Raw genomic sequence first — 13,111 nt, forward strand, 5'->3', positions numbered from 1 at the left:
TTAAATAAGGTTGGCTAGGGGCTTATCGATTTTATTTATTCTTTCAAAGAACCAACTCTTTGATTTGTTGATCCTTTGGATTGTTTTCTTAGTCTCTATTGCATTGATTTCTGCTCTGATTTTTATAATTTCCTCTCTTCTTTTGGCTTTGGGCTTGACTTGCTCTTCTTTTTCTAGCTGTTTGAGGTGTAGCATCAAGTTATTTATTTGTATTCGTTCTGTTTTCCTGATGTGGGAACTCAGTGCAATAAATTTTCCTCTCAGGACGGCTTTCATTGCATCCCACAGATTCCGGTAAGTTGTATCTGCATTTTCATTTTCTTTTAGGTATTGTTTGATTTCTTCTTTAATTTCTTCTGTGACCCACTGATTACTCAAGAGTGTGTTATTCAGTTTCCATGTGTTTGTGGGATTTTTGCAGTATCTTTTATCGTTAATTTCTAATTTCAGAGCGCTGTGATCCGATAACATGCAAGGGATGATTTCAGCTCTTTTGCACTTGTTTAAATATGTTCTATGAGCTAATATATGGTCTATTTTAGAAAATGATCCATGTACTGCTGAGAAGAATGTGTATTCTGATGTTGTTGGGTGGAACATTCTGTATATGTCTATCAAACCCATTTGTTCACAGGCATGATTCAGTTCTGTTATTTCTTTACTCATTTTCTGTCTGGTCGATCTGTCCCTTCGTGTCAATGGCGTATTAACGTTTCCTGTTACAATTGTGTTACTGATAATTTGAGTTTTCATTTCTGTTAATAATTGTTTTATATAACTGGGCGCTCTGGAGTTTGGTGCGTATATATTTAAGATAGTTATCTCTTCATCTTGGAGTTTTCCCCTTACGAGTATGTAGTGACCTTCTTTATCCTTTATGGTCATTGTTGGTTTAAAGTTTACATTGTCTGCAAACAGAATTGGTACTCCTGCCTTTTTTTCGATTCCTGCTGCATGAAGAATTGTTTTCCATCCTTTGACTTTCAGTCTGTGAATATCCTTCTGGGTTAGATGGGTTTCCTGTAAACAGCATATGGTTGGATTTTGTTTCTTGATCCATTCTGCTAGTCTGTTTCTTTTGATTGGTGCATTGAGACCATTTACATTAATGGTTATTACTGTTAAATGTTGGTTAATTGTAGGATTCTTATCTCTCTGCTGTTGCATCTTTATCTTTCTGTTCTGTTTAATTATTTGCTTTGCTTAGTGGTTTTTTCCTTTGTGTATCTAAAGTGTCTTTCAATATTTTTTGCAGGGTTGGTTTGGTGTTCATGAAGTTCTTCAGCTGTTCTTTGTCATGGAAGTATCGTATTTCACCATCTATTTTAAATGATAGTTTTGCAGGATATATCAGTCTAGGTTGGAAATCATTTTGCTTTAGGATCTGGAATACTTCACTCCATGCTCTTCTTGACTTTATTGTTTGTGCTGAGAAGTCTGCTGTGATTCGTATAGGTTTTCCTTTATAAGTGATCTGTCTTTTCTCTCTGACAGCTTTTAATAATCTATTCTTGTGTTGGATTTCTGGGATGGTGATTATTATATGTCTGGGTGTAGTTTTATTTTGGTTATGACTATTTGGAGTTCTATATGCTTCACTGATCCTGATGTCAGTTTCTGATCTCATGCTTGGGAAATTTTCAGCTATTGCTTCTCTAAATATCCTCTTGATATCCTTTATGTTGTCTCCTTCTTTTTCATTAATCCCTATCATTCTTATGTTATTCTTCTTTGCATCATCTTGCAGTTGTTGAATTGTTGTTTCCTGATTCCTTGTTATTTTTAAAAGATCTTTCCTTTCCTGTTCACTAGCTGCAATCCTGTCTTCAAGGTCTGAAATTCTATCTTCACTTTCATTAAGGCGGTTTTTACAACTTTCAGTGGAGTTTTTTATTTCCTGTATATCTCTGTGCATCTGCATTATGTATTCTGTTTGTTTCTTATATTGCTCGTCTAGGGATTCTATCTTTTTGTTTAGTTCCTCCAATTTTTTATCTGTGTTTTCTTTAGATATATTTAGAATCTCTTTCATTTCTTTTATCATTTCTTCTTTTATCTGGGATATTATTTCGAGTTTGAATTTCTTTAAAGCTTCCTGGAGTTGCTTGTCAACTTCAGTAGCTATTGTTTCTGATATATGAGGAGGATGGGATATATTTTCTTCTAAATACATTTCTCCTAGGGTTTCCTGTGATGGGCTGGAGGTTTGAGGTTGTAATTTGGTCTTTCGTTTTGTCATTTTCCTATATTTCTGTGTTTCAAGTGTTATTTGAAAGCCTCCTCAGGATCTGTTGAAAATCCCCTTCTATGTTTGCAGCTACTGAGACTCTGGCACCACTCTACCCCAGGCCATTGGGCCTTCAGAACCAATGGCCCTCCTCTGCTTGTTCAGAACTCCGCGGTTCCAGACAATCTGGGCCTCAGGGACACTGTGCGCGCACCTGCCCCTTGGTAGATCCACAGCTCTTGGATCGCAGCCGGGTTAGGGTACTCACCACAGACCGCAGTGCCTCAGGAGCCTGTGATCCCTCCCTGCTTGCAGAGATATCCACAGTCCTCCAGACAAAGGAAGGGCCTCCTGCGGGCACTCCGGACCCGCGCAGCTCCTCCTCTGCACACCGATGGCTAGGCGCGGCTGGGCACAGGCCGAGGTGCCTCAGGAACCCCGGATCCCTCCTCCTCCAGACAAAGGAAGGGGCTTCTGCAGGCACTCCGGATCCGCGCAGCTCCTCCTCTGCACACCGATGGCTAGGCGCGGCTGGGCACAGGCCGAGGTGCCTCAGGAACCCGGGATCCCTCCTCCTCCAGACAAAGGAAGGGGCTTCTGCAGGCGCTCCAGATCCGCGCAGTTCCTCCTCTGCACACCGATGGCTAGGCGCGGCTGGGCACAGGCCGAGGTGCCTCAGGAACCCGGGATCCCTCCTCCTCCAGACAAAGGAAGGGGCTTCTGCAGGCGCTCCGGATCCGCGCAGCTCCTCCTCTGCACACCGATGGCCAGGCGCGGCTGGGCACAGGCCGAGGTGGTTCATGGGCCTTGATCTTGTTCCTTCTGTGCCCCTTCTCTGAAGCACTCATCATCTGACCTCAAAGGTCTGATTCCCGGGGTCCAGGGAAAAAGAGGTTCAGCTTCACCAACAACTCACACCTGGCACTGTGACTGTGCATGGTGAGTGCCCGGTGGGCATGGCTGGGTGGCATGGACAATGGCAGGAGGACACAATGGCAGTAACATGAGGTCTGAAAAAGCAAGGGCTTGTCTTCCCTAGCCCATAAACTTCTGTCAGAGGCACAACTGGCTCCAGGGAGCTGACAGTCAGGGCTGAATGTATCTCTGTTCTTGTCCACCTGCAGCAGGACAGGCTAAGGAAGGGAGGAGACTTATGGGAGGCTCTGAGAGGAAGGAGCAGCCCTGGGGATCAGCTCCTGGAGGGGACAGTTCAGGATGGCTCCAGGGGTACTTTCTGCTGTGTGCTGGTCTCAGAGAGGTAAGGACAGATCAGGTAGACAGTGGATGGGGAAGCAGAGCCCTGATTTCTGTGTGAAAAGAACTTGGATACTGGCCTGCCTCAGCCTTGGGAAAGCCACAGCCAGACTCAGGGCGGGCAGTTCCTCTTCCTGTACAGAGCTGTTGTAAAAACCCTGTAACTTGGAGACCCAACATTGAAGTAGCCACATCTTGTGTGTGTGGCCTGCCAGGCATTGTAGTCTCTTCTAGCTACACAGTCCGGTCAGTGGTTGGAGACACCATGACCCCAACACTCACAACCCTGCTTTGCCTGGGTGAGCTGGGAAAAGAGGATTGGACACTGTGGTCTAGGAGGGTCCTGACCTAAAAGTCAGGCACTAGTCCATCAGTGACCCAGAGCTCAGGAGGCTCCAGAGAACAGAGGAGCTATTCAGGTCTAGGGCAAACCTCTCACAGGTAACTCTCTTCCAGGGCTGAGTCTGGGCCCCAGAATCCCAGTGCACACAGGTGAGTGTGTCCCAGCTGTCATGGGTCCCTCCTCTTCCTGGGGACAAGGGACCACTCCTGGGCAGTAGAAATGGAGCACAGCAGGTGTGGGCTGATACTGGGAAGTCTGGAGGGTCCTGTGGCTGAGAGCTGGGATCTGACGGGAAGAAAAATGTCTTGATGTGATTTCCCTGCAGGGACCCTGCCCAAACCCAGGCTCTGGGCTGAGCCAGGACCTGTGATACCACAGAGGGAACCTGCAACCCTTGGGTATGAGGGGACCTTGGGAATCCAGCAATACCATCTGCTCAGAGAAGGAAACCCAGCATTCACAGACACACAGACCTCACCTGAGCCCAGGAACAAGGCCAAGTTCTCCATCCAGTCCATGACAGTGCACTATGCAGGGCGATATCACTGTTACTACCAAATGCCATCTGGCCAGTCAGAGAACAGTGAACTCTAGGAGCTGTGGTGACAGGTGAGAGGACATTCAGTGTCCCAGCCCCAGGCTGTGCCCTTAGGAAGGGGTCTGCTCTCCAGGTTGTCACTTCTCACAGCCCAGCCCTGGGGATACTGTGGAAAGTGTGGGTCCATTTCACATGCTGCCTCCTTTTCTCCTAGGAGTCTACAACAAAACCAGCCAGCCTCTCATTCCTGACCAGCCCTGTGGTGACCTCAGGAGGGAATGTGACCCCCTGGTGTGACTCATCGGTGGGAGTTCACAGGTTTATTGTGACTAAGAAAGGAGGAGACAAGCTCTCCAGGGACCTGGTTTCACAGCAAGGCCTCAGGGGGCAGGCCAAGGCCCTGTCTCTGTAGGTCCTGTGATCCCCAGGCAGATGTGGACATTCAGATGGTATGGCTTTTTCTGGAACAAATCTTTGGTGTGATTAGAGTCCAGTGATGCTCTGGAGATCCTGGTCTCAGGTGAGAAAAATCTTTTCTTTGGCCAATCATGTTTGAACCCCCTAACTAATGACAGGAACCCTACTACAAAAGTCTGCAGACGCAAGTTGGGTCACAACATCTACCGAGCTTGAAACCTCAATATGACAGTCATGGAAACCTGCACAGTAGGAAAGGAGGAAAGGTGGGGGGGGCGGTCAGGAATCTGCCCCTCAGTCTGGTTCATCCTCTCTCCAGAGATGTCTGAGAAGCACACCCTCCTGACCAGCATGGTCCTGTCCTGGTCCTTGACACAACCTGACTCTCCAGTGTCACTCTGACCTTGGCTATGACAGATTTTCTCTGTCCAAGGAGGAGGCAGGTGACCTCTAGCACCCTGGCCTGCAGCCCCAGGCTGGGCTCTGTCAGGCTGACTTTCCCCTGAGTCCTTGAAGTGGCTCTCATGGGAGATGCTACAGATGCTATGGTGGACACAGCCTTTCATCTGAATGGTCATCACCTAGTGACTCCCTGGACATCTTGATCATAGGTGAGACCTAGAGCTCAATAAGGGACACAGACTCTACATTGGCCCTGCTGGGGGGAGTCCAGGAGGTGATGGCCAGGTTGATGCTGGGGTCTTATAGAGGGAGAGACAGAGACGGAGGAGAGGAGGGGCAAAGTGAGAGGAAAGAGAGACAGACAGAGAGCGAGGGTCCTCAGAGACAGCCCTGCTGAGACCTCAGCTCAGATCAAGCTGGAGAAGCCCCGCACTACCTCCTTGTCTCCAGGACAGCTCCCTGCCACACCCTCCCTCTTGGTGCAGCCAGGACACATGGTATCCCTCAGGAGAGAACATGACTCTTCTGTGTCAGTCATGGTTTCCAATGAACACTGTCCTTCTGTCCTAGGATGGGGCAGCCATATCCCCCTCTGCATCTGAGATCAGAGTCCCAAGCTCAGCAGTCCTGGGCCAAATTCTCCATGGCGGCTGGGAACTCAGCCCTCAGGGGGACCTACAGGTGCTATGGCTCTCAGGACTCAGTTCCATATTTGTTGTCACTGCCCAGTAAGCCTTTGGAGCTCATGGTCTCAGAGAAGGTTACTGAGACTATTTCTTCTGAACTGAAAGTACACTTAGGGCCCTGCTTCTTTTTTTTATACTTTTTTTTCTTTTTATTGGTACTGGGGATCAAACTCATGACCACCTGCTTGCAAGGCAGGTGCTTAAATCCCCAGCCCCAGGGCCCTGCTTCTTAGTACAGTTGAGGGACACTGAGGATTCAAGCCACAAGAAGGGAGGTTCACAGGGAGGGCCTCCCCTACAGACAGAGCTGAGGAGGGGAGAGGATGGAGTGAGCTGTGCAGGGACTTCTCAGATTCAGCACTGAAGATGGAGGCCCCAGCCTGGCTCCTGCTGTCCCTGTGTTAGCATCAGAACACAGGGAGTTGCGTCTCCCAGCAGACACAATCCTGCTGCCACTGTTACCCTGCCCCTCCTGAGTCATCTGTGGGTGTTGTACTCAGTGCACACCTGAGACTCTAGAGAGGCTGCGCACTGCTCACCTGCTCCCTTGAGGATCCCTGCCAGCCGGTCACGTCTGCTCTGCAGCCTTTGTGTGCTCAGAGCTACTGTGCTCTCTGCTTCTGATGTATTTTAAAGAAAAACTCACCCTTGCTGGCAAAAAACTAGAAATCTGAAACCTGCAAGACTTTTGGTATTTTTAGAAACTTAGACATGGGAACTGAGATCCAGTTCCTAACTATTCAATGGATTAACAAGGAAATTAAAAGAGAACTTTAAAAATTTATTGAAACAAAGATATATGTTATATTAAAAGGCATCATGCTTAAATCCACTATTGTTAATCTATTGTGGTCTGTCTTCCATTTGGTTCATATATATTACTATACAAGTGTTCCAGGACATATTTACAGTTGTTATACGTTGTTTCTGGAGAAGACCCTGTATCATTCTGTACGAACCTGCTTCACTTCTTTTCGCCTTTCGGACTTACTAGTCCAGCTAGTTTTGCTGACTTATAATTTCTCTTTTGCCCCTTGACTTCAGTCTGTATTCTCAAATATGTCAGGTACGCTGTGCACAGTTGGGTCTTGTTATTGGTTTCTTTGGTATTTCATTAAATCCATTTTCTACCACAAGACTTGTAATAATTTTTTAAAAGACATCTAAGTGAAGAGTTTAATCCACTACCATTCAAGAATATTCATAGGTTAAGCTCGTATTTCCTTTTGTGAATGGTTTATAACTGCTTTGTCATCTTTTGTAACTTTCTTTCTTTTTCTTGCCCTTGTGTTTTTGTAGGTATTTGTTGAGATTTCTTTGCACTCACCTTGGGTCTGACTACATAGATTCTTGTCAATATTGTTTTATTAATAAGGCTCCTAGATTAAAACGTTTCACTTACTTGAGAATTTATTGCATGTTTTATTCCTAATAAAGTATACAAGTTTTAGTTATTTAAAAAAATTCTTCAACTTCAATAATTAATAAAGGAGATTTTGAATCCTTTTTTGTTTGTTTGTTTGTCTTTTTTTGGAGACAGGGTTTCACTATGTAGTTCAGACTGGCCTTGAACTCACTTTGTAGCCCGAGCTGGTCTTGAACTCTCAATGGCCTCCTGCCTTTGCCTCCTGAGTGCTGGGATAACAAGCCTACTCCACACTGGGCTTAATTCTTTATATCACTGAAAATACCCAAGTGTATATAAGAAACTTTCAGTTTAGATCAATCAATATGGATTTCTATAAACTTACTGGGGCACTGTCCCCTTCAATGGATTTTCAGTGTGGCTCTGATTATATACTGATAAATTGGTATCAACATCAGGAAATGCAAGTTTTTGTTTGTTTCCAAGTCACACACTATTTTTTCACTTCATGTAGATATATATTTACTTACATTTCATTGTCTCAAAATTCCCAGCTGCAATGTATGCACACACACCTGGCACAATGATATGCACTTGAATTGCATGCATATATTTGCAACAGCACAGGAAGGCTTTGCTGTGAACCATGTCACAGTTAGGAGAAGAGGAGTGGATTTGACACAGAATCCCAGGGAGACACTGACTCAGGGGTCTGAAACCCCTGTCCATCCTTCTGCTTCATGCTCATTCCTGGCAACTGCACCAGCAAAAACAAGTCAGATCCCACAGCTCTCAGCTGTGGAGCTGGGCTACCAAGAGTAGGCGCTGCTCTGGGAGGGAGGATGCCCAGGAATGCAGAGGTGACCTTGGGCTTCCCTGACTCTGTGAGCTCTTTGTCCACTCTTCCCAGGCCCACACCCCCAGGATCACACAGTGGAGAACTGGGTGCACATGGGCATGACTGGCCTGGTCCTGGTGGCCCTCGGGATTCTGCTATGCGAGGCTTGGCACAGCCAAAAAAGTCCCCAAGATGGAGCCAGCAGGTGAACACAAGAGACAAAGGATGATGCATCTTCTGAGGAACAGAGGACTGGGAGTTAATCCAATGTTTCTGAGAGGTTCTTGAAAGGTCCTGGGGTTATAAGTTGGGGACTGAGAGGAATAAACTCACCTCAGGTTAGGGAAAATGGCTGGGAGGGGGTATGAAAGACACTTCCTCCAGTATTCTGTGACTCTTCCTCCCTCCTAGAGCTGACATTCCCTGACCATCCCTTCTTTTCTCATCCCCAACAGAGGAGGGCCCAGCCCAATGCCCAGCCCAATGCCTAGCCCAAGGCCTAGCCCGGTTTGTTACTGTGCAAATTTTGCCTCGTGGTCCAGGCCTCTTCTATGTAATTCATTTCATCTTCATTTGTGCATTCCTTGATATTTACTAGTGCATCTGTCTACACAGCTGTAAAAACAGATCTGAATTAACTGAATAAATGGGTAAAAAGTAGATCCCAAACTTCCAAATCTAAGTGTAATACTCTGCTGCTGCGCCCTTGTTCACTCTTCATCGAATTCCACCTTGTGGTTTCCTGAGAAATGTCATCTTTTGGAATCAACACCTCACTACATAAAGTGTCAGATGGATGCCACACTGGGGAACCAGGTCTCTGAAGACAAATTTTTAGCCAGGTGCAGGCTACTGCCCCATAATCTTAGCACTCTGGGAGGCTGAGGCTGGAGGATTGCAAGTTCAAACCCAGTCTGGATGATTTAGCAATTTAAAGTGATCTTCTCTCAAAGGAAGCAAGAAAAATGGGCTCTGGCTGTAGCTCAGTGTGAACATTCTGGGTTGATCCCTAGCACTTCAAGAACAGAATCATCTTCCCAAGCCCAAGCTTATAACATTTGCCGTGGCAGTGGTGTAAATACTCCCTTCCTAGGGACATGAGGAGAATAGTGTACTCTGCTATAGGCTGACCTCAGGGCCAATCTAAATAATGAATTGGGGTATGTGAAGCACAAGGTGAGAGCATGAATTCCTTCAGGCAGTGTGTCTTCTTCCTACTTGGACTTGCCCTGCAGGCTCTCTTTTAATCTCTAACCATGCATTCCAGAGGTTTTATGTTTGCGGCCCCAAAAGTTCCCTATCTCTGCATATCCTTCTCAACGTGTGTCTGATTAGTTTCCCATACACCCCCTTTTATTTTGTGCATGGATGGGGGAAAGTGAATTGGACTTGGTGGAGAAAGGTCATCATGTCTTCAGTACACAGCACTGAGGGCTCTTAGGGAGGGAATTCTTCAGCCAAACAGTACCATTCCTGAGATGGAAAAGGTATTCAGCATGGCCCCATCCCTTCCATAAACCTAAAAGGCCAGCAGGGGACAGTCAGGCTCCACCAGTAGAAGAGGCTTCACTAGGACAGAGGAGGCTGAGGTGATCCCAGGTAACTATGTCTGGGGTGAGGATTCTCAACACACAATTTCCATGCTCCTGTAAGTCCATCTTCTCCTCCTCTGGATTATAGTGTTTTGATCATATCTGCAGTTTTCACTTAATATTTTTGGAATATTTTAAATTACTGTGGAGCAGTTTTCATTTATCATTTTTGGAATATTTTAAGTTTGCTTTCTTGAATTATGTCAAATCCACAGTTCTCTTTGCTCAGAACCAGTTTTATTCATTTTTTGAGTTAGGTTTTTTTTTTTATGAGTACATGTTTGGAGTGCATGCAGTTTATAGTCACCATGGGGAACAGTATATGTACATGATATGACTTGTTTCTCATCCCTTCCCTTAAACCTCCATCTTTCCTCATTTAATTCCCTGTTCCTTATTTGTTATCAATTAAAAATTGGTGGTCAATTTAACAACAGCTGAATTAAATCAGCATGGTGCTGAGTGTAGATGGCCCACCTGAGGAAAGTTGCCAGCACAAAGGAGATGAGGAGAGGAAGAGGGAGGCATTGTGAATTCTCCTAAGTGTTGCTGGTGTTTGGAGCCACTGGTTCTCCTGGAGGATCTTGTCCCAATGTGAATTCAGCTGTTATCATTGGAGGAGAGCAGGATGTTGTCTCTGAGAATGGCTGCAGGTCACTTTGGGGAAGCTTTGGTCCTTATGTTGAGCATCACTTCCTGGTTTTGAAGATGTGTGCTATTTAATTTCAAGGAGAAATTGTCACACTGGCTTGCTGACGTGTATTCGACTGTTCTTATTGGAGGAGCTCAGGACCTCCTTGTCACTGAGGATGTCTGTGGTACTTTTCAGGAGAGCCCTGGTCTTTGAGTGTCAAAAAGTAAGTTCTTGGCTCCAATATAGAACCCTCAACCTACTGGCACAGATCCTTCATCCTGCTGCAATAGACTTTCAAGCTTCCACTGCTGATCTTTTGGTCTTTCCAACACAAATTCATAAACAGACTTGCATGAGTCCTTGTCATGGGCTCTAGACCTCCAGTTTGACTTATGAGAGGTATTGTCATAGGCTCTAGGTTTCCAGCTTCACTCATGCAGGACATTGCTGTGAGATCCACGTTCTCATCTGAATTTTCTAGATCTGTAGTGTTATGGACAGATTTTCTGCTCTTTCTTGTATTTAACTCTGGGTGACCATCATAAAATAATATTATAAATTCTGTGCCCTGTATGTAATTGTTCTCCTTGTAAACTCTGACTGTTTTTGTTCATAAAAACCAACAGTTCCCTGAAACAATATGTACAGGCAACTTCTGCATATAGTAAGTCTTCCTTTCTAGCCCATGCCTTATGAGAATAACCTCATATCCACCTTTCCCTCCACCTCTTGTCCATTTACCCTTGCCCAGTGCTGTCCATGAAGCTCCACTCAAAATGTCCAGGCACTCTCTAGGCCACTTCCCAACATTTCCCAGGCTCCTAGGTGCTGCTGGTGCATAAAGAGACAAAAATCAGCTTGGGAATTGGGGTAAAAATTCTCAGAGGTATCTCTTCTAGGGCCAAAACTGGAACAGATCTGCAAGAACCCACAGGTGAGTCCACCATACCACTTTATATCCTTTCTTATCCTCAGTTCCTCAGCTCTCAGTTTGGGGGCACTGGTTTGGGCTGATGGTAAGGATTAGGAAGAGGCCTCAGAATCATTTAGGGGACAGAGAATGTCCTGGAACCCACACACTGACTTCTTGAAGGGATCCTCCTCAAACCCATGCTTTGGCTTGAGCTGGGCTCCTTGATGCAAAGAGGAGACACGTGAGCTCCTGCTGTTAAGGTGCTAGAGCCAGGAAGTTCCATCTACACAGAGAAGGGAAATCAAGGGTCTGTGAGAGACCAACGTGAAGAACAATATCACTCTACACTACTAATAAAGTAGAAGAGGAAAAAACAAAGAAAATAATTGTCTTCACAAAAGATACTAGTACAATAAAGTTGGAGAGGTCAATTCATCCTTCCCCTGAGCCAGCAGCAGTCGTGCATAGTCTGGGAGGATAGAAAACAACACAGTTCACCCTTCCTGTGAACCAGTGACAGACAGGCAAGGCCTAGGAGGAGAATCAAGAAGCCAATTCTCCTTTCCTATGAGCCAGTGGCAGCCAGAAGGGGCCTAGGTGGAGAAACAAGAGGACTACCCTTCTTGTGATCCAGCAGCATGGATGTGGGGCCCAGGGGGAGAAAAAAAGGGGTGAATTTGCCCTTCCCATGAACTGGTGGCAGTCATTCAGGGTCTGGGAGTAGAAATAAGAAGCCAATTTTTTCTCCCCATGAGCCAGCTGCAGTCATGCATGGCATGGGAGGAGAGAAATCAAGCCAATATATCCTTCCCATGAATCACTGGCAGACAGGCAGGGCTCAGAAGAAGAACCAAGAAGCCAATTCACCCTTCTTGACAGTCAGCTGCAGCCAGGTGGGGTCCAGGAGGAGAAACAAGATGCCAGTTTGCCTTTGCCACATGCCAGCCAGTGTGTGGACTGGGAGACAAGAATCACCCCACCAGCCCTCAGCCTTTCACCTCTGTACTACTGCACCCCAGCAATAAGCAATTAACTGATTTGGAAGAACACAGGCTGAGATGATAGCAACTAAGGTACAAAAGAAACTTAATGCTTTTATTGTTCAATTGACTTAGCAGGCCTAAAGCTAGTAGTCTGGGCATCGATTTAGAGAATAGCAATATGCACTATGGCAACTAGGGGGCTTTCCTTCTATCTTGTTTTTGAAATCCAATATTTTTCTTACTTTTGCTTTGTTCCATTTTACTGTTTTGTTTTCTTCAATGCTCAGCTTTGATTGGTTTTATTCTGTTCTGTTTTGTTTGATTTTATTTATGTCTGATGGTATGGGCAGCACTTTTGAAGATTACAAGAGGCATTATGGTAGCTATTGTTGATTTCCTATCATCTTATTTGGAAATCTTGTGTCACTTTCATTGTTTTGTTTTGATTGACTTTATTCTGCTTTATTTTGTTGGGTTTTATTCTCTTTAAATTCTCTTTAAAAAGAATAATAAAATCCAGGAAACAATCCAGTGAAGGAAGGGAAATACTTATACAATGAAAATTACAGAAAGCAGAAGAAAAAACTCAAAAGAGAGACCGTTATTAAGAAGAGGAAGGGATTGGTGGGAGGCAGGTGTGTAACAGTGAGGAATGGGGGGATGAATATAAACCATAAATATTTACACATTGAATCAGAAATTGTGAACCTAGTGGAGAGAGTGAGGAAAGGGGAGATAGGTGAGTGAAAATTAACAAAGTGTTTCATGTGCATGTAAAAAACTGCCAGAGTGACATCCATTAATCTGTACAATCAATGCACATTAATTATTTTTATTGTATGGAAAACAGGAAAGCACAACTTCATAACAAAGTAATAGGAGAATAATGATGGTTAATACATTACATATTATTATATT

At 45.1% G+C, this 13,111-nt stretch overlaps 1 protein-coding gene across 1 annotated transcript; it reads left to right on the plus strand.

Moving 5' to 3' along the window:
• Positions 1-3,746: 3,746 nt before the first annotated feature.
• On the plus strand, positions 3,747-8,280 carry LOC101789180 (leukocyte immunoglobulin-like receptor subfamily A member 6). Its single transcript, XM_063254036.1, is given in 8 exon segments — positions 3,747-3,780; positions 4,150-4,415; positions 4,577-4,770; positions 5,152-5,390; positions 5,632-5,684; positions 5,686-5,763; positions 5,765-6,086; positions 8,144-8,280. Coding segments are annotated over 8 exon segments (1,323 nt in total).
• The last annotated feature ends 4,831 nt before the right edge of the window (positions 8,281-13,111 follow it).

The sequence above is a fragment of the Cavia porcellus genome, unplaced genomic scaffold (assembly GCF_034190915.1).
Source record: "Cavia porcellus strain 051 isolate PalLab524CR breed Dunkin Hartley unplaced genomic scaffold, mCavPor4.1 scaffold_7, whole genome shotgun sequence".
In the NCBI taxonomy this organism is placed as follows: Eukaryota; Metazoa; Chordata; class Mammalia; order Rodentia; family Caviidae; genus Cavia; species Cavia porcellus.